The sequence below is a fragment of the Aethalodelphis obliquidens genome, unplaced genomic scaffold, assembly GCF_003676395.1.
Source record: "Aethalodelphis obliquidens isolate GAN/ISIS:26980383/991018 unplaced genomic scaffold, ASM367639v1 scaffold6, whole genome shotgun sequence".
Lineage (NCBI taxonomy): Eukaryota > Metazoa > Chordata > Mammalia > Artiodactyla > Delphinidae > Aethalodelphis > Aethalodelphis obliquidens.
In genome coordinates this window covers 3714505-3735138 of record NW_020837950.1, presented here as the reverse complement: position 1 = coordinate 3735138, position 20634 = coordinate 3714505, and the positions used below count along the sequence as shown (strand labels likewise).

The window sequence follows — 20634 nt, the reverse complement described above, 5'->3', positions numbered from 1 at the left end:
CCATCTGAGGGCAGATTCTGCAGTGAGTTTGTTCTTTGCAGACTCTTCAAATGACACAAAGATCAGAACAATCAATGAATGTCCAGGAGGAGGGTCCCTCTCCATTCTGCAGCCTTCACCCCTACTTCTGCTGGAGGCTCGTAAGTCAAAGTTGGAAAAGACAACATATTTAGGCTAATTTATACTTATTTCTGGTTCTCTGGGCTTTGGGGTAACAAAGATGGAAAAATATGCAGAAACAACTTCTTTTCAGGGTTTTCAAACTATTCTATGGGGTTGGGGGGTGGCAAGAGAATGAGTTTCTCCTTTACACAGGTTTTATAACCCACTGAAAAATATTTTTCTACCCCTCAGCTTGGGAAACAGGCAATTCTCAACCCAAGACGGGCTCTACAGTGAAGAGACCTAGCTTTCTGCAGAAGACTCACTCTCCAATTTTCCTTGTGTTTATTTTCAGTTATCTCAGCACAGGATGTTCTCTCAGGCAAGGTCAATTAAGAGACACTCTCTGAAATACAAATACAGTTGAGTTGGATCATAGAAAGAGGACTTGGTTAAATATATAGAAATAGTGGTTTCAACTATTAAATTATTTTGCTTCCTGTCAAGTCAAATCTGCATCTCAGTTTTCTTCTCCAAGATCCCTAACTACCAGGACGAGGTAAGAACAAAATAGGATTTCCACCAACAACACAAATGCCCAACCTTCCCGTGCAGAGTTTCTGTGGAATTCCACACCACCTTGATACAACCTGTATGCTCACTCGAGGGAGAAAAAAGTGAAAGACACATCCATGTAACTTACAACATGAGTATGATACCCCCAAGGTTGTTAATAAATACTTTATTATGAATCATCACGTGGGAAATGAGTAGAAAATTAGGAATCCTTTTCACAAAATCTAATGTTTCTGACTCTGGTGTCTTAGAACCAAAATGAAGCTATGTTTCATTCATTTGTAAGCTCCTAATGTGTTTTATTCAACGCACTATTAAAACATAAGGGAACCCAAAAAGGGAACATAGGTTGATAAGCCAATAAAATCATTAGTCACATAGCTTAAAAACTCATGCTGGATTGATTTTGGTTAAGTTCGGAGAGGCTCTAATTATTTGGTAATCATGGAAAGAGATCGTTTAGATACTGTATTCATAAAATCCTCTGTTAAGACTTTCAATATTCTGGCTCTTTTAACATGAGAATTAAGAGGCAAAATGCTCAAGTCCATCACTGTACCCTAATGGATTTAAGCATTGTTTTAAAAAATTGTGTCGTCCCTAGTAGAAGAAGCTAAAAGGCAGGCTAAGGCAACATGGAGAGCAGGCAAGGAGGAAAGTGGGACACAAGAAGGGGACCCAAGGTCAAGAAGGAACCGGGCTGCTTTACCCACAGCACCAGCTGGAGCAGTGTCCATCTGTTCAGGAAGACCCAGGCTGAATACCAAAATGAGCCAGATCGTGATGAATTTCACCGCCCACGTTATCTCCACAATTTAAATTTCTTAACCGCAAACCTTTTTTCTCTGAGGGAGGAAACTAGAAGAGGGATCCTATCTGCTTCACCTTTTTATCCCCCAACTCCTGTCCCCTTGCCTAGCATATAACAGGTGCTAAATAATGGCTTAATTAAAAATCTCTCCACCTGGGGCATCTCTAGGACAAGTCTAAGAGGTCTGAGTACCACCTCCACGGTCAAAGTCTTCCCTCGGGGATGGGGGGTGGGGAATGACTTAGCAAGCTTTTTTTTATCTTCGTGGGGATACAAGGCATGGAAATGGAAGGCTTCGTTCTCTGTTCAAGGGGTTTTAAGTCCCAATGAACAGAGGGAGGGAAATTTGGAGAAATGGGCAACTCTTCTCACTCCCCAGAAACTGTGTCATGCTGGCGGTGACGGGCCTATCCTATAAGCCCTATAGGACAGATGGACAACAGGAGACCGAGAAAAGAAAACCCCTTTTTCCTGACGTCTTCCATTCCCATGGCCGTCATGGTGGATGCAGGCTCTTCCCCAGCAAGCCTGTCCCAGCTCAGCCAGGTTCAACTGAGCTGCCCTGGGAGAAGATGGATGCAAACCGGGAGACTTCAAGGCATATTGCCTCGCTCTTGGTCTGTGGGGTTTTATTCCCATCACTGGGCCCAGGAAAATGCATTCAAATGACAATCTCCTGTCCCCACACGGACCCCTTGAAGTGACTGGTTGAGGGGGAAGAAGAGCCTTAAGCATTTTACCAGCAAGCTTGAGTCTCAGCCCTGGGAGGGCCACGCTCTGAGACCCTAGAACATGGGCCTGCACTGGCCCGCTTCTGGCAGGCCAATGGAGGGAGCGGTGCGCACCCCGCCGGGGTCACTGCAGCTCAGACCCCGCCCAGAAGCCTGGGGCTGCTGGCAGTACACCAGGGCCCGGACCGCACTCCTACCCTTTCCTAGAAACCAAATGCTGATGGGATCAAAGAGCTGGAAGCCACTTTCTTATTTTGGGAATGGATCTTTTATTTCGTAACTGGTAAAGGGTATTTTCTATGCAAAATCGCTGCTAAGCAATTCACTGTGATGCCTAATATACCTACCCTAATTCTTTTTCTCACTGATAGTCTCAGTTTGCTCTTCCCCAGACAAAGGTTTCTGGATTAATTGTGCTGATCTTTCTCAATCAAAGAAGAGGTGAGGTATCTCCAGAACACTAACTTCATGAACGTGGACAGTACGTTATTATTACACGTCCATTATTACAATGACCAGAATATTCTCTACAATGCTTCAAAATTGGGTTTGTAATGATTACCTGGACAGGAGGCTTACCAATGACTCACATTTTATGAAAAGGATTTTAAGTCCATGTGTATAATGCTACCGAGATAGAATTCTCTAGGAAGAGAATTCCTCTTTATTTATTTATTTTTTGCCAACAATTTTAGAGGCAGGGTGTTAAACTGATTGAAGTTTCACAAGATTGACATTATTGCTTAAAGTGCTTGAATTGGTTACATTAAAAAAAAAAAGGTACAGATTATTTTAAATAAAAACTAAAAAAAAAATTTTTAGCAACAAAGTCAAATAAATGAATGCCACACAAATACAGTAACTCTTTTGGTTATACAGAAATGGAAGGCAAAATAAATTAATGCAATACCGAAAAACAAATTTAATTAGGCAGAAACATAGGAAATCATTTTCCCTGACCCATGCCACTTACATGAGTTAATCACACTAGTGCTGATAAATGCCTTGACCATATAATAGCAAACGAGGGCAAAACATTTAGTGCACAATATTTTAATACACATGAATATACAAAGTTGATCAAAATGCAATGTTTAAAGATAAAATCCATCTGTAATAAAGCTACACTCCAATATCTAAAATAAGCCCTAAGCCCCAGTTAGAACATAGTTTCATTGTTAGGCATGCCCATGAAAATTAAGGGTATCCATGAAAATAAATGCACAGGGACCATTTCCGTCATTTTTTTCCCCATTTCATCTGAAATCCAAAATATACCAGGCTATAAAACCAATATGACTGGTTTCCTAGTCAAAGCACCACCCTCTTGGGCTGCTCCTTGGCTCTCTTCAAACCAGCCCACTTCGTGTTGCCTCGGAATGGAAAACGCATCAGAATAACAGGACTGGGCGTCAGCATTCTACCAACATGGACTTTCAAACAAATGAAGGTTTTATCACACTGTAACATAATCTAGATGTTAAACAAGAAGTAACCAATAAAGCAAATATTCCTTCTCTTTTTAAGGTGGAAAACACTGCAACTTATTTTAAAACACCCAGCAGTTAAAAGGAATACAGCAGGCCTGCTCACTCCTGCCAGAAAACGACACACAAAAACCCTGGCCACTTGAGGGAATATTGCTGAGCCTTTGTGCTATTGTTGACCTCAGAATGGTCTCACACATCCCACACCATCTCTGCTTCACACAATGAATGAGGGATGAAAAATAAAGAAGTGTTTATGTGCTCTAGTCTTCACATAAAGTGAAATGACTGAGGGGGAAATGTAGCTGCCTCGTGTTTCTTTCGTTTAGTAAAGAGGAAGGGGGAAGAAGTTCCCAGATAGCTCTAAAGTTTAAAAAACTGATGGAGTGTTGGCGGATAAGTGTGTTTTGGTCTTTTTTTCAATCTTCTTTTCCTGCAACACACAACCATTTTAGTGTCTCTGTGTTAGCTTCGATACTTATTTTTTTAGTCCAAGAATTTATCCGTGAATATTGAATTTTAACTGACCTTTTCTACTAAAAGGCATTATTTCAGTTAAGTCACTGGGAAAAACTTTTTACACATCAAAAAAAAAAAATGAATCTATGACTTAGCATTCAGATATTATTTCCTTAGACTTCCAACTGAAAATTTTTTTTCTAATAAATTAGCTTCAAGAGTCATTTCAAAGATAATTTTCATAGTTTTTCTCATGTATCAGTTCCAAATATATTAGGGATCAATCAGGGTTTTTTTAAACTTTGCAACCTGCAGTCAAATATATGGTTTATGTATAGTACAAACAGTTCCCTCTAACAGTCACCTTCAACTGGAAAGTGTCGCTCCTTAAAAGAGAATAAAAACACACCTTCCAGGTACGCCATTACTGCATAAGTTTTGTGGAGGAAAAAAAGACAAACTATTTATAAATATGAATTCACCTCTAAACAAGGCAAGGTATATTTTCATCACTTTTATAAAACAATAACATGAAGATCACCCTGCTTTTGTCTTCTCCAGTGAAAAGTAAAACATTTCACTTCAAGCATGAACAGATGAAGTGTTGGCATGCTTATGTAAGTTGTGAGCGACAAACAGTTCAAGATACTTCAAAGATAAGAAATCCAGTTTTCATCTAGATAAAGTGCTATGCTCTTAATTGTCGCAAAATGGCCAGTAACATTTTCAATTTCAATTTTAGTTCACATTATGCCACAAGTTTGCATGTTCCTTCGCTGATTTATTAGGTAACAAAATAACAGGTTCACAGTATATTATAGCGCATGGAAGTCAACTGTCTTCCCAGAGGAAGCCAAGATCTACAACTCATAACATTTGTAGGAAACCAAAAACCAGCTCAACAGCAAAACACTGTATCGACCCTTTTAATAAAAGGTGCCAATACTCAAAAGATTTAATAAATACATATGTAACAAAAAGTAACTACGGTGAGATGAGGTTCTTCCAAAAAACTCCGTTTGTCAAGCATCCTGGGAGTCTGAGCCAAAGAAACGCCACCATTTTGTTCATCCCTCCACCCGCCCACTGACACTTCCTTTGACCCACTTGCATCCCCAGCTAACTCCAGTATCTCCTGTAGGGAAGGTTCCATGTTAGCCCTGGAACTTGCCAGGACCTCAGTACACAGACTGAAATGCTAAAACGTGAACAGCTGTACAATGTGGCTGATGGGAGGAAAGGTGCAGAGCCTTCGTTCTTCCTGGGAAAGGACGGTGTTGGTGCTGCCTAGCTAAGGAGAGCTGGGCGCAAGGCAGTCCCTGTGGTGTCTCAGCTCTGCCACCACTGACTGCGAAACACCAGTAGGATCGGAAAGATACCTTGGGAAGCTTAGCAGCGCCGGATAAAGGAGATACAACTCACAGGACAGAAGAAAAGCATCACTAAAAACAAAGAGCATAGAGCTATTTTCCTGAAACTTGGTTTTGGTAGAAAGATAAGAAAAGCAACTTTCCACTGTGCACAAAAGCTACCTCCTCTTGGCTTTGCCTGCCCTGAGCCCCACACCTCCTCAGCCTCTGGAATTCTCATGGCTGGGTGAGCTCAGCCCCAGGCAGCCGCTAGCAACCGCGAACGGCTTCTGTTCACCCTGTTCCACCCGGAGGATGAATTCAGTTTCGAGGTTACTCACTTTTAAACATTTTCACTGGCAAAACTTAAAGCTATAGTTGCAGCTCTAAAAGGTGAGTATCTATCCCATTCTTCTGTCCTTCTGTCAGAAAAGAGGCAGAGAAGCTAAAAACGGGAAGCGGTGTTTCCAGGGACAAGTTAAAGGAATGCATTGAAAGGAGACCCCGGAAGCCATTTAGGAAGATGAGCAAAGACCCCAAAAAGACTGTCGACGTTCATAGGAAATGTCATTCTAATTCAGCCAGACACAGCCAGTGGCATGGCATGTACCTGATCCTAAAATTAGCAAATGTTATTCATCTAAAACTTACTACAATCTGATTGCAGTTAACTCTACCTCAGACTAACATAAAACCACGAGTAGTGCTGCATGTAGAAAAACGAAGGGGGAGAGTCACACAGCCAGACCCCTGAACTCGGAGCCACGCCGCTGGTGGGCCGCTGGGGAAGAGGGACGTCTGCAGAGAAACCAGGTAAGAGTGCTTTGAACATTTCCCCACTCGAATTAGTCCCACAGTCCTTTAAGTTATTCTCTTGACTGATAGAATAAAATATATCCAGATTCTGAATTTTTTGATATATCTGATGTCAGGCCATAGAATTCTTCAATAGCTTGGGCATCTATTTTCTGCAAGCAAAAGAGAAAACAATACAACATGATTCCTGGGAGAAGGAAAGAAACACTAATGGAATGCACAAGAAAATGTAAGAAACACTATCATAAAATTGGGAACTTTCAATAGCAAATGGATAGCTCCACAGACCTGAGAGGGACATGATTACATACATTGCATATCGTTGGGGAAGAAAGCCACCCTTTAATCTATCAGCAACCATAGGTGGGCGCTCTTGGAAGAAGCCAGGACTTGCATCTTTCAAATGGTAAACTGGGGGAGCTCTTGGGAATAACCTTAATTCTTTCAGGCCATCAGAGTTTCTTCCCTTTAGTGCTACCTTAAGTGGGCTAAAAGAGACCACGTCTTTGAGTGTGGAATTCTCTCCAGCTAGTATTCCTTTAAAACAAAATGAATATGTGGAATACTTTGGTATCATATAAAGATTTCCAGGTTTAACAGATTGAAAAAATATTTATTTTAAAATAATAATCAATACAAGAAAAATTTGGTATAATAAAAGAATTTTAATAGAACTTTGAAGTTTATTATCTGGTCCCAGAGAGGGCTTTAGTCACTATAGGAAACAGGACTTACACATGGGCGGCAAAGAGATCCCATGTCTACGGCTAATCAGTTAACAAGAACGCAGTATTGATGAGTCCACGATCACACCCCTTCTCCCCTTCCAGAGAAAATGGGGAGCAGCAGAATTTAGTTTTGAGAGAAATGTAAGTTGTTTTCAAGTCAGATTATGGGAAAACAGGCCTACTTTAGAAAATGTCCACACACACACATCCCCAAACACCGTCTCTGCCCCACTTCTCTCTGATACAATCATCTGCATACCAACCTCTACAATGTCATCATCAAACAGAAGCCAGAAGCCATGACTTTTCACAATAGTAATATAATGCCCACGATTAGGACCACTGGAAAAGAACAAAGAAAGTCACCAAGTTAACATTTATTTCTCCATAAAACTCTATGTAGCTCTCTACATGCAGTGATTTACTAGGGGAAAAAACCCTCTATCTTCAGGACAGAGAACTTGGTATATATGTCTATTTCCACATTCCTTTGGCCATAACTCACGGAGGGACACCCAGGGGCCGGAGCTGTGCTGGGCATAAGAGAAAGATGAGAAAAACCTCATCTTAGTCTTCTAAGGACTCGCAATCTGCTGGGGGAAACAGACATTCAAATTCAACGAATATTAACACATAATTTTGGTACACCCACTATGTGCCAGACCCATCCTGGCTGTCGGGCTAAAAAGCAGAAAAGGAAACAAAGCCCCACTCGCTTGAGATGAGGGTTGGAGAGGTAATAAACAAACTAAAATACAAATATATTTCAATTGGTGGCAAGTGCCGTGAAGAATACAGCAGAGCAATGGGCTGGTGAGCGACAGAGGGAAGGCGGTATTTGATATAACGTGGTGAAAGAAGGCCTCTCTGATGACAGGAGAGTTGAACACAAGGAATTTCCCTGACGGAAGGGGAAGGGGCGTGCGTGTGTGTGTGTGTGTGTGTGTGTGAGAGAGAGAGAGAGAGAGAGAGAGAGAAGCCATGTGACCACGTGATGGAAGTGTCGGGAATGGGAAAGAGCAAGTGCAAAGGTCTGGGGGAGGCGTAGGGGTGGGAACAGTTCTTGGCGTGTTCCCCCAACAGCAAGGCAGCCAGAGTCCAGTGAGCCCGGGGTGAAGGAGGGACGGGAATGGGATATCGCGGCAAAGATTCAGGACTCTGCTGTGAGTGAGCCAGGAAGACACTGGGGAATTTTAAGGAATGACATGATCTGGTTCAAGTTTTAGAAAGATGTGACACTAAAATGTATAATGACAAGCACGAAAACAAAAAGATACATTACACAAAGCAGAAAGAACCACCAAACAGCTGCTACTATGTAGTTGGGTGTGCACAACTGAGGGAATTTTTAACTCTAAATCTAGAGTTTTGTTTTGTTTTTTCGACGCACCATCAAAATTGGAAAGCTGAATTTGCCTTAGCTTGCTTTCTTTAAATACAGCATGCCCCAAAGGGTCTGTTCGCACCTTTGTCAGGCCACTCTCTCCCCTCCCCCACGAGCTCCAGCCCACAGGCCTCCTCTGTTTCATACACATCACCGTTCCCATCTCGGTGCTGTGCCCGCTGGAAATTGCCTGAAACTGCCTTCACCCATGTTTGCCTTCTCTGCTCTTTTTATTCCTTAGGCCTCAGCTCAAATGTCATCTCGGTAGATAAATCTTTGCCGACCACCTTCCCTAAAGAGGTGTCTCCGTTGCTCTCTGTCATTGCCCCGATCGTTCCTCATAGCACTAAGCAAAATCATAAAGTGATTTTGCAGTGGTTTGGTTTTGGTGGTAGCAGCCTGGTGCGTTTACTTATTAACTATCTGTCTTTCCCACTAGATGCCCAGCTTCGTGAGGGTAGGGCCCCTGCGTGTCCCGTTCACTGCTGTAACTTCAGATCTTGCTACGGAACCCAGGAAACAAGGGTTTAAAAATGCTTGCAGGAGAAATCAATGAAGGAGGCTGTGCACCTGGGGCAACTGTGGGCCGGGGGTCCTGGCACAAGAAGGGCTGAGCTCCCTAACCTCAGAGCTTTCCAGAGCCCACGGCCAGAAGCCACCTGCTCCGTGTATGGGAACAATTCCACCTCTAGCGGGGAGGAATTTAAAGAATCCTCATTAGTAGCATGCGTGACTCGGCACCAGCTCAGCCTTGCTGCCAGGGCTGCTCTGACCTTGTGCCCCAGTTACAGACACTGACTATTCTAGAACCCAGCCTCCTACTTGTCCCCCAGTTCTCGTAAGTGGGTCTCTGCCTTGCCCTCACCAGCGTTCCCAGGGACCAGAGTCAGCACCCACAGAGATACATACTGAAAACCCCTGCGTACCCCACACACCTCCACCTCCTGTCCACACTGCCCACCTCGGCCACCAGAGACCCTCCAGGTACCAGGCTCTGCCTGCCCCCAAGACCTCCTCCCGACCCAGTGTTCATGGCTAGTTTCCAGATCGCTGAACCCCTATGTTCTTTAAAAGAATGAACCGCTAGAAGTATTCTTCAGGGGAAAGAGAAAGATGGCTTACAACTGACCGACAAATACAACTTTCTGAGAACGTAAGGCAATAACCCGTGACTTAAAGCTACTCCGCATGGGACAAAACATGAGGTGCTTCAGATGTGAAGCCACAGTTTCTGATACCATCCACTCAGTACAAGGCAAGAAATCAATCCATCCATCCCTCCACAGGGAACCACGCATCCTCTTGGTCTGTTCACCACAACCCAATCCAGGAGAATGGAGAGGAGAAGACACCTGCTCTGTGACAGGCCCTAATCTGAAACCTATAAGGGTGACGGCGTGCCGATCCCAGGGAGGGGACACAAACCCGTCCCAGCGAGCAAAGGATAGCAAAGAGGTGAATTTCCGGCAGACTTTTCCAGGCTTTACACCAAATTACGGAATGCAAAATACTTCCTCAAAAGACTTCCAGCAAAGACACTTTGCTTCTCTACATCGAGGGGCCCTCTCTCTTACTCCCTTTTTTTCTGATTATGTACTTATTATAGAATATTGGGGAAAGACTAAAAACTGAATAAAGAATATTTGTTAAGAGTACATTTCAATCATTCAAAATGCCAAAAAAATTTTAAATTCCATCTACTGCTTCCAGTCTTTATTCACACATCTTAAACCACTTCTGAGATCATACTATACGTGTAACCTGGTTTCTTAATTAAAATCATAGCATAAACATTTCTTTCTCCATGTGATTTCAAACTCCATAAGCGTCATTTATATCCAATGGAGACTTAGTATTTCCCTTATGAGAGAACGTTTAGATTATTTTTATTATAACGCAACTGTTTTATTTTTTACTTTTTTAATTTATTTTTTATTAACTTATTTTATGTATGTACATTTAGATTCATTTTGAGGTGACAGATAAACCAGAGCTTGGAGGAGACTCCCCAAAGCACCATTACCGCTGAGTCTCACCAGCCGGGAAGGGTGCGGCGGGGTCCACCTGGCCCGGGGACAGCCCTCCCGCTTCTCCCACGCCGCGCTCCCCACCTGCCCTCACCTGCCGCAGTGGACCACCACCGCGACCAGGTCGTACATGCGGTCCAGGTTCACCGCGTCGCTGGAGGTGTTGAAGAGCCGCAGTTCCAGGGGGAAGACCACCCGGTAAGACAGCTTGGTGTACCTGTGGAGCTGCTCCATGTACTTGAATCGCTTGAGGTGCAGGGCCAAAATCATGGGCAGCTTTTTGACTCTCATCCTAAGAAACCATGACGTAGAAAATCAGTGGTAGCCAACCCCCATGAGAGGAAGAGAATACAACGCCACCTGCACAAATGGAGAGCAGGAGGGGTCCAACAAAATTCAAACCAGCAAACGGCCAAACCACTCGCAAGAATGAAAGGATGCTCGCTTATGCAGAGCTGACTTCTACAGGCTCGGCTAGCTGGAGCCTAGCCAGCAGAGAAAAGCACAACGGGGGCGGGGGAGGTGCCTCTGTTTGGTCAAAGGAGACATCCCAGAACTTTCGTACCAATGAAAATATGTGCAATTGCTCTGCATCACTGCCCTCTGCCTCCCAGGGAGAACAGTATTTGGACAAACCCCCTCACCCTGAGATAATGGAGACGAGGGGGGAGAGTTTCTGAGAGAAGGAGGTTGGGGAGAGGACAAGCGGAAAGGTGCAGTCTGGACGCACAGGTTTTGAGGACCGACCAGCAGGGATGCCTCAGATACTGCCACTGCGGGCCATCAGGTAACCAGGCATGCTGGGCCCACTCTCCCTCCCTACCCCTGTGCTTCTGGGCAAGTGATTTCCCTTCTCTGGCTCTCAGGTTCCTCGCTTGTGAACGCAAGGGTTGGCTTAGGGCTACATTTACCCAAACAGGCTCATGAGAGCCCTGGAGATGTTAACGGATGTGGGGTTTCTGGGGCCAAGTCTGCACAATGCTCCCTTCTATTCTGAAGTTCCTCCTCGCACATTAGCATACTGAGGGATTTGAGAAATGCGGCAGAAAAGGATTTTCTTTTGTGTTTGATGCAGCATTTCCCCAACTTACATAAACATGGAAAGCTTTTTTCACTAGATGACCATTAATATTCCTCGGTAGGAAGTCACAAAGACCACAGTTTTACGTGGATAACTCTGCTAGAATAGAGGATTTTCTGGTTGCCTTCCAGGACCCCCTCTATGAAGGTCCTGAATCAGTGTAAATGCTGTTCAACTTGTGCACATTTTCAATGCATATTATTTGTAAAGGACAGATTTTAAGAGAATATCACTCAGAAATCTATGGAGTAAAAACCCTGTTCATAAAAATAAGCAAAATACCAATATCAGCAGAAACATAAGATTTATAGTGAACCCTGTATTATTCAGGAACATGACATTTTAATGTATAAACCTCCAGGGCTAAACAGAAAACACCTTCATGCCCCATAGGAAGACCTAGATTACATGGGTGGGAGCAGAGGTGAGTTCCTCGACCACTAGCAAGTGCTAACTCCTGCCTGCCACCACAGTGACTAACCTGTCTTAAGTTTTGATGCACCAGGAAAAGATGTGCATGTCTGAGGATGGAGGGCTGGGAGACTGGGCAGAGAAACTATTTCGACCTCAGCTCTAGACCCCTGAGGGTTCTAGGCGGCAGGAATGGGCGTCTGTGAGTTACCCCGAATATACCACAACCATGGGCAGGGTAAACTTAACTCACAGTAAGGCTTCACAGGATAATTAAAATGTCAAGTTTCTTGGCTTCTGGGTGACAGAATACAGGGAAGGACTGGCTATTTCACACTGTCCAAGAGCTGGAACTGGCTGGTGCTGGTAAAAAGATGGGCAACTCTGGGTCCTGTATCAACTCAGAATATGATAACTTTCTTATCACCTATCCACAAACTGATGATATTGATTTCCTCAAGATTCCTTATTAAATGATTTTTTTCTTTTTTCTTTTTTTTTGCCTGTCTTCTAAATAAGGAGTTCCAATATTTAGGCAACACTAACAATATTATCGGGTGACCACTATGTGTTATGTACTATGCCCAATCCGCTTTATAATTTGTCTTTAATCCCAAGAGGAGAGTGCTTATACTTGCTCACCACTTGTTTCCCCAGCACAAGTATCTGGCACATTGAATGAATGAATGAACAAACAGATGAACAAACAATCAGACGAAAGGGCAACTTCCCCAGGTAGGCATTCTTATCCTATTTTACCAGTGAGGAAGGTAACTGACTTCTCCAAAGCTACTTGGCTACAAGCCCATGGAACTGGGATTCAAAAATCAGATCTGTCGGGCTCCACCGTCTGGTTCCTTCTGACGACACAAAGCCACCCCCTGAGCTAAACCCTTTACGTACCTTTTCTGGGCTTCCTGTTTGCTACAACACGTTTCACAATAATACTTCTGTTCACTACACAGTGTTTCTGTGTTGCTGAAGTCTCTGCAGAGAAAAATATTTTCAACTTAAAAGAAGTCCAAAATGCACTCAGTTTACCATGTTTTAAACCCCCTATTACCTGTAGGGTAATTTTTAAGTGAATGTGGGGAAAGAAGTAATGAGAAAAGATCCTTCTTAGAAGCAGGTGCTATGATGCATTAGAGCATGTCCACTGGGCTGGGTTATGATTTCACCACGAGAGATTTTCAAGTATAGCTTTATTTAATGGGACATAGATAGATCTAAATTAGGATTTCCAACTGATTCAGAAAAAAAACTCAGGGTTTAACAGAGAGTACCTGTAAATTGGAAATAAAATTACAATGGAGGGCTTCCCTGGTGGCACAGTGGTTGGGAGTCTGCCTGCTGATGCAGGGGACACGGGTTTGGGCCCCGGTCCGGGAGGATCCCACATGCCGTGGAGCGGCTGGGCCTGTGAGCCATGGCCGCTGGGCCTGTGCGTCCGGAGCCTGTGCTCCGCAACGGGAGAGGCCACAACAGAGGCCTGCGTACCGCAAAAAAAAAAATAATAAATACAAAATAAAATTTAAAAAATTACAATGGAAAAATACTAACTCTAGTAAAAGCCAACCATTTCAGTGAAAGTTGAGTCCAAAAATGTCAGTCATACAAAATGCAAGGTGTCCTTATTACGTGGTTAATGAAAAATGGTCTGTCTCAGGTGGTCTGTATTTTCAAAGAGCACAAAAGTAAAGATAATAAAATTTAAAGCATGTTCAGTGGCCCTTATATTGAACTAAGAAAGTCCCAGATGATCAGGAGATGTCTACCAAGCCCTTACTCCCCACCTCCCCACACGCCGGAAGATAACGTCAGCCTGCCTCCTGAGAACAAATGCCACTGGGATGTTATATCTGTATTCACCTTATCATGAGGTTTTACTGTACTACCTATGGTTTTCATTTTTTAAATGTCATGGCTTTTCATTCTTCTCTGGTCACTGAGATCCTACTTAACATTCCTGTGGTACTGCTTCAAAGGCTGAGTAACATTCAGAATATCATAATACCCCAGAGTCTTGAAAAAGTCTATGACATTTCCTTATTCATAGGGAGTGTCCTAGCGCCAGAATGATCAGATTTATCAAATAGAAAATGGTATTTACATGGTGTCAATGACTCAACCACTTAAACAGAGCTTATCAAGAGAACACACAGGTTGTTCATTCACTAAATTCCCCAGTGGCTACTGACAGTACCTTGGGCTAGGGGCTGGGGATCCGCAGAGAATGCCTGCCCTCACACAGCTCACAGTCTACCAGAGACACGTGCAAGAAGCCACTTGCAACACTTCGTGTTCACTGCAGGCTAAACATAAATCATTTCACACGATTGACTCCCCTGCCTAAAATCCTCCAATAGTTTCTCGGTGCAATCAGGAATAAAATCCAAATTTCTTACCATGGCCAACAGACCGCCTGTCCTCAGAGTCCTGACTGCTCTTCTGACCCACCTCCCGCCCCACCCCATCTCCTTCACTCTGCTCCAGCCCCGCCGGCTGGCCTTCTGTGTAGCTCCAGAGTGCCACGCTCTCCCTGCCTCGGGGCATTTGCTGCTGCAATTTCCCCTGCACTGACAGCTTCTTTCCAGATGCTTCCATGGCTGGCCCTGCTCACTGCTCAGAGCTCAGCTTAAAAGTCACCTCTGGAGCGGACTTCCCCAGCCACTCTCTCCAAACCTATCCAGCCCCTACTCTACTGCTGTCTTGTTTTCTTCTGAGCACTTATCACTATCTGAAGCATCCTCCTGTTTGTTGGATCAGCCGCCTCCCCTCTGTGTGAGCAGTGACCCTGTCTGTCTCACTCACTGCTAGAACCCCAGCACTGAGAACAGGCCCAACCCATAACGGCCCTCAATAACGTGTGTTGGCTGAACAAAGGAACAAAGAGAGAACCGTGTGTATAAAGTCCAGGGGAAAGCACAGAGGACAGAGAAATGAACTGGGATTATTCAGGACGTTTCCCCGAGGGGTGATATCTGAGTCAGGTTCGCAAAAAGGGAAAGTGAGCCAGGGGAATAAGAGTCCAGGGTCCCAGACAGAGTGAAGGCTGAGGCCCAAAGGCATGAATGCAAGGTACAGAGCACGCTTCTTAGAAGCTGTGTGGACCCTGTGGCTCTCTAACTGGTCTCTGCAGGGGCGACAGCATGAGACAGTGCTTTTCGGATCACTTCTGGCAGCGCTCTGGGGGAAGGACTGGAGGGGGTCGAAAAGCAAGGAAACAATTCAGAAGGCAATTACACTCAACCCCCAGATTTCAAGCGCTTGGTGCCTAATACAGACTCAAACTTAGCTGAATGCATACTAGCCAGCTCTTCACGGAGTAACTGATGTGAAATCTCTTCTTGGCCCACACACGTTTATTGGGGCGGAACGGAACAACCAAGGAGAAGGGGGGGATGAGCCCGGGTGACGGTGGAGATTCACATTTTTGGAATGTCTACCACAGACAAATCTCTTTATCCAACTAAAGAATCAGAATAACTAAGGCAAGCACAACAACAAATAAGGAATTAAACACTTTCGACTCTCTCTTATTCCCCGCCCCCTGCCAAAAAAACCAGCAGTTTTTGTAGACCCACTACGTAGAAATACAGCAGAAGTTGGTACCTAATGTGCAGACCTGATTCACAAATAACCACCATCCCGCCCAGCCCTAGCTGGCTGGAAGCTCAATGACACAGGAGAGACAGGGTGATGCTTCTGGAGCATCTGTGAGTTGAAAATTGGAAAATGCGGCTAAGTTAGGAAAACAGAGTGGCCCTGGCAAGAAACTGAGGCAGAGCAGATCTGTCAGGTGATGCTATACAGTTGTGGGAACAAAAGCAGGCGACAAAGGTTGAGGAAACTTTTCAATGAGAAAATCAAAGAGAAGAGGAGAGAGTAGAGAGGTCTTTTTGACACGGGATAAATTACAACAAAGCACAGAGGAGAGGTTACTGGGAAAGCACAAAACTCTTTGTAGTTCTTTAGAAAGAATCAAAGTGGAAATGAAACACTTTTTAAAAATACACTTTGGGAACAAATCTAATATGAAACACATACCTTTAAACGGAAACTATGAAACCTAATGGAAATGTATACAAGAAAACTTGAAAAAAATGGAGAAAAACTATGTTCCTGGGTAAGATGGCTCTAGGTTGTAAAGATAGCTACCGTGTCCATGTTTAATGTCTATGTTTGATACATTTTTAATTAAAATCTTAACTTTTCACTCCACACAATAGCTAAAAAATTGAATTTAAAAGAATTCTCAAGCTAGGCTTCCCAATAATTTTCATGTCATGACCCACATAAAATAATGGTGCTACGTCGAAATGAGCTGGGGTACACCGATGCGGCTGCTTCTCTGGAAGCTCCAGGCTCTGCCCAGCCTCCCAGAAGCTGAGGGGATCTACACACACCTGTAACCCATCTTCTGGGGCACACCAGCTGGGAAGCTTTGTTCTAGAATCTGCAGCAGTGGTTCACCCAGCTGCTCATCAGAATCACCTGGGGAGCTTTAAAAACAATCTCAATCACCCCTCCCCCTCCCCCAAGCCTAATTACAACAGAATCTCTCCAGGTAGAACCAGGCACTATTGTTCTTAAAGCTCCCTAGGTGGTTCCAGTATGCTGCGTGGGCTGAGAGCCACTGTCCCCAATGCTTTGCAAATACTAACATGCACTCATGCACCGGGAAATCTTGTCAAGACGCAGGCTCTGAGTCACACACTCATTCTTGGAGGAGACCTGAGATGCTGCCGTACTAATGAGATCCCAGGTGATGTCAACGGCACTAGTCCACAGACCCCTGTTTGAGTGGCACAGATCTAGAGCGGGGGTTCTCAAACTCTGGTGGTATCAAAACCACCCAGAAAAATTAATTAAAAATAGATGCCCAGGCTCACAAAAGTCGAATATGGCCTGGGCCTCAATTTTTACCGACTTCCCCAGGTGATTCTGATATGCACCAAAGTTTGAGAACTACTGACTAGAGTATTAAAGAAGGTCAAAAAAAGAAATCCAAAAGAAAGACATGTCAGATATTAGCAAGCACCATATATAAATAACAACCAAAACCAAGACATAAGTGAGGGAAACAGAGAAACTAATAGATGAGCACATGGCAATGGATGTGTGATGGGGATGCGTGTAAACTTAGCACACAGAGGAAGTTTCCAAAATGAATAGAAAAGACATTTCTTTAAAAATAGAGTAATTTAAAAAATAGAGCTTTGGGAGAACTAAAAGGCTGACCTCCCTGGCCCTGGGGGAATGGGAATTTTTAATGACAGGAAGAGCAGAGTGGTTTCAGAACATGGAGCCCTTTGAGGAGAACGGTACGTTTCTGTGCAGGAACCACGGGGAGGGACTAAGTCCCTGAAGCAAAAGACAAAAAATACCAAAAAGGACATGGGGGGGGATAATTAAGATAAAATTCACGTATTTTAAGTTTTTGCCTGAGGCCATCCCTGAACTTTTTAAAAGAAAAAAAAAAACTTTCTCAGTATCCTCCTATGATACAGATGGCTCGCTCTGCCTAAGACACGGTGCTGAGATGTGAAATATTAGAATCATAGCTCAGCTACAATATGGCTTTAGTGCCTCCTCTAGACCTGTATCCTGAATCAACCACCATTTATATCATCATTTCTCTGGGACAAAAGTTCACTGAAAACACACTGTAATTGATCATCTAAAGCCCTTCAGGAAGGAGGTGGCAGAGATCTTACATTTAAATCCTACAATGTTAGCTTGATTTTTAACTTTTCTCAAAATCAAAACAAATGATAAAGTATCACATCAGAAGAGATAGGCAGGCATGATGTTAAAGAAGAAAACTCCTAATTCTAGTTTGAGAAAGAAACCCTAAAGAATGCAAAGCAAATTAAACCATGAGAGGGGCCAAAAAAGATCACGATCATTCCTCCTCTGTTGTCTCAAACAGAAAAGGCTAATGCATCAGCTGGCATCATTTATTCCCTGGAACTTTCTCCTGCACTTGGTTCTTTTGGGAAAGGCTGGAAAGCTGCCACCCCCATCACAGAACTCTCAGCGGTGAATGGCGACACCTGGCAGGGCCTCTCTTTATGTTGGGGAGGTGAGACCTTAGGCATATATGAGGGCAGGTCTAGGTAAGTCAGTCAAGGTCTATTTAAGGATGAGGTAAGATGGGGTGGGGCAGGCCCTTCAGGAATATCAGCCTGGACAGTCTGATGAGAATCTGATGTTGTTTAGAAGGTACTCTGAGGCTATTCCGTACCCACCCATCCTGCTTTAACGCCTCCACATGCCTCTAGCCTGCCTTCATCAGGTATGCATCGCCAATATATACACTTCTCCAAGGAAAAGAAAAGGGCGGGGGGAAACATAATTCTGGGTTACGTTTGTTTATAACAAGGTTCCCCAAAGTTTGGAATTATAACTAACTAGAGTTAGCCCTTTACCTGGTTGGTCTCAAAGCTATAGTCACTGCCATCTGCCCTTCTGAACAGCCCAGAATTTCTTAGAGGGGAGGGGAACAGTCAGCCTCCCAAACTAACTCCCCTTCTCAAAGAAGCACAAATGTGCAAGTAATACCTTTTCTCCCTCCCCCTCACCTACGACCGGCGCTGGCACAACCTTACCTTTCTCGACTCCCTGTGAACACAAAACCCGGAGGAAATCAAAACCGGCTGCTTTTCACAGGAATTTTAGGAGCCCGTGCCATAACCTTAACCATTCAGAAGAAAGAAAGGCCATCCAGGCCCACAAAACGCTTTGCAAACAAAGAGGTAACAAATGTACCCTAGACACCTGGACCCAAGGCATCTGGAGACAAGGGATGAAACGTCAGACCAACAGGAGGTGCTGCAGTAACTCTAAGGGGTGAGGGTAGGCTCAGAATCCTGGGAACTGGAGAGTAATCAGCCCCCAGCTCACACGATACATGACCCTCAGATGGACCAGGACGCTCTTCCAGGTTGGAGTTGGTGCCTTTGCCCTGAAAAATGACTTTCTAACAGCCAAATGGCCACAGCAAGTCTCTTTAATCTAGTCTAAAGAGTTCTAAGTAACCTGAACTCCTGATAGAACAATTCTGTTACACAATTCCCACTGATAAAGATCAACAGTGGCTTGAAAGAGAAAGACAAATACCATGTGGTATCACTTATATGTGGAATCTAAAATGTGACACAAATGAACTGATCTAGGAAACAGACTCACAGACATAGAGAACAGACTTGTGGTTGCCAAGAGGGAGGGGAGGAGGGGAGGGATGGACTGCGGGTTTGGGATTAGCAGATGCAAACTATTATAGAGAGACTGGATAAACAACGAGGTCTTACTGTATAGCACAGGGAACTATATTCAATATCCTGTGATAAACCATAATGGAAAAGAATGTATATATATATATATATATGTGTATAACTGAATCACCTTGCTGTACAGCGGAAATTAACAAAACATTGTAAATCAACTATACTTGAATAAATTTTAAAAAATAAACAAAAAAGTAAAAATCAATAGTGCCTTGTAGTGACACAATAAAACATCTCTGAGCTGAGGTATCATAAGCAATGGGAAGGCCCACCCGACCACCTGGTCTACACTGGTACCCCCAATACCAGGCACTCTCTAGACGTGTTTAATGTCCTTCAAAGCACTGATCCCTGTCCATGGATTCCCACTAGACTGTAAGCGCCATGAGATGCATACCTGCTGCTCACCCTTGACCTCCAGTGTCCAGAACAGAGCTGGGCTAATTATAAGCGCTCATGACCACTTGTCGAAAGGAGGAGAAGACAGTGAGGACAGGAGAAGGGAATTGTGCCTCTACATCAACTTTGAGCACATTTTCAACACATGAGTCAATGCACAATAGCTACACTAATGTGTTGCTCTTATACTCTGGGCTCCTTGCCTTTCCTCAACCCTAATTAAGAGGAAGTTTTTTTCCATAAGTGAGCTCCATACAATGCTGAAAGATGGAGGAAAAGGTAATGCCCTCATTGGTTCTCAGCTCGAAAGTGCATAATTTTTTTTTTTGGCCGCGCTGCACAGCTTGCGGGATTCTTAGTTCCCCGACGAGGCATTGAACCCCGGCCGCAGCAGTGAAAGCTCCAAATCCTAACCACTGGACCGCCAGGGAATTCCCATAATGTTTTAAATAACAGAATAGATGAGCTTAGAAAAAGAAAGTAATGGTAGGCATCTGTAGCACTTTTTAACTTAATTGTGTGACTCTGTGATTGTGTGCGTCTCTGTGTGTGAGAGGGAGAGAGGCCGATGAGAGCCCAAAGCACACATCTGTATTAAAGATCAAAACCTTATTTTTAAACGTAATGACTAATGACTTCCACTTGATCCTCTCACTCCTCAGCAGGACTCTTCTCCAGACCACATACACTTATTTTTAAATCTCTCTTAGGAAAGAAGAAATAGAAAATAATAGGATTATATTCGTTTAACAGAAAGGAAGATTATGTCCTGAAGAAACACATGATTTTTCCCCCCATGTACTTACTAGCCTGATCAAAAGCTCAGACCACTGTCAGAATTCATGAGGTTACCTTAGACAGTGGGTAATAGATGTATTCTGCTCCACATCAACAGAAAGGTCAAGAAAATCTTCATCTTTGCTACTAACCTGGAGCAAAAAAAGAAAAAAAGCATTAGGCACAAAATACATAATAGACAAGTAG

General features: G+C 43.8%; 1 protein-coding gene across 7 annotated transcripts in view; it reads right to left on the bottom strand.

Moving 5' to 3' along the window:
• Positions 1 to 3118: 3118 nt before the first annotated feature.
• Positions 3119 to 20634, bottom strand: part of USP46 (ubiquitin specific peptidase 46) — a 122814-nt gene continuing 105298 nt past the window's right edge. For 5 of the 7 annotated variants that reach the window (XM_027102969.1, XM_027102971.1, XM_027102968.1 and 2 more), the window contains 5 exons: positions 20503 to 20579; positions 12866 to 12949; positions 10565 to 10762; positions 7323 to 7401; positions 3119 to 6483 (listed from right to left, as the gene is read on the bottom strand). In XM_027102969.1, coding sequence (XP_026958770.1) covers positions 6382 to 6483; positions 7323 to 7401; positions 10565 to 10762; positions 12866 to 12949; positions 20503 to 20579 — 540 coding nt within the window. In that variant the 3' untranslated portion in view covers positions 3119 to 6381. The other 2 variants (XM_027102965.1, XM_027102967.1) reach the window with 1 other exon arrangement.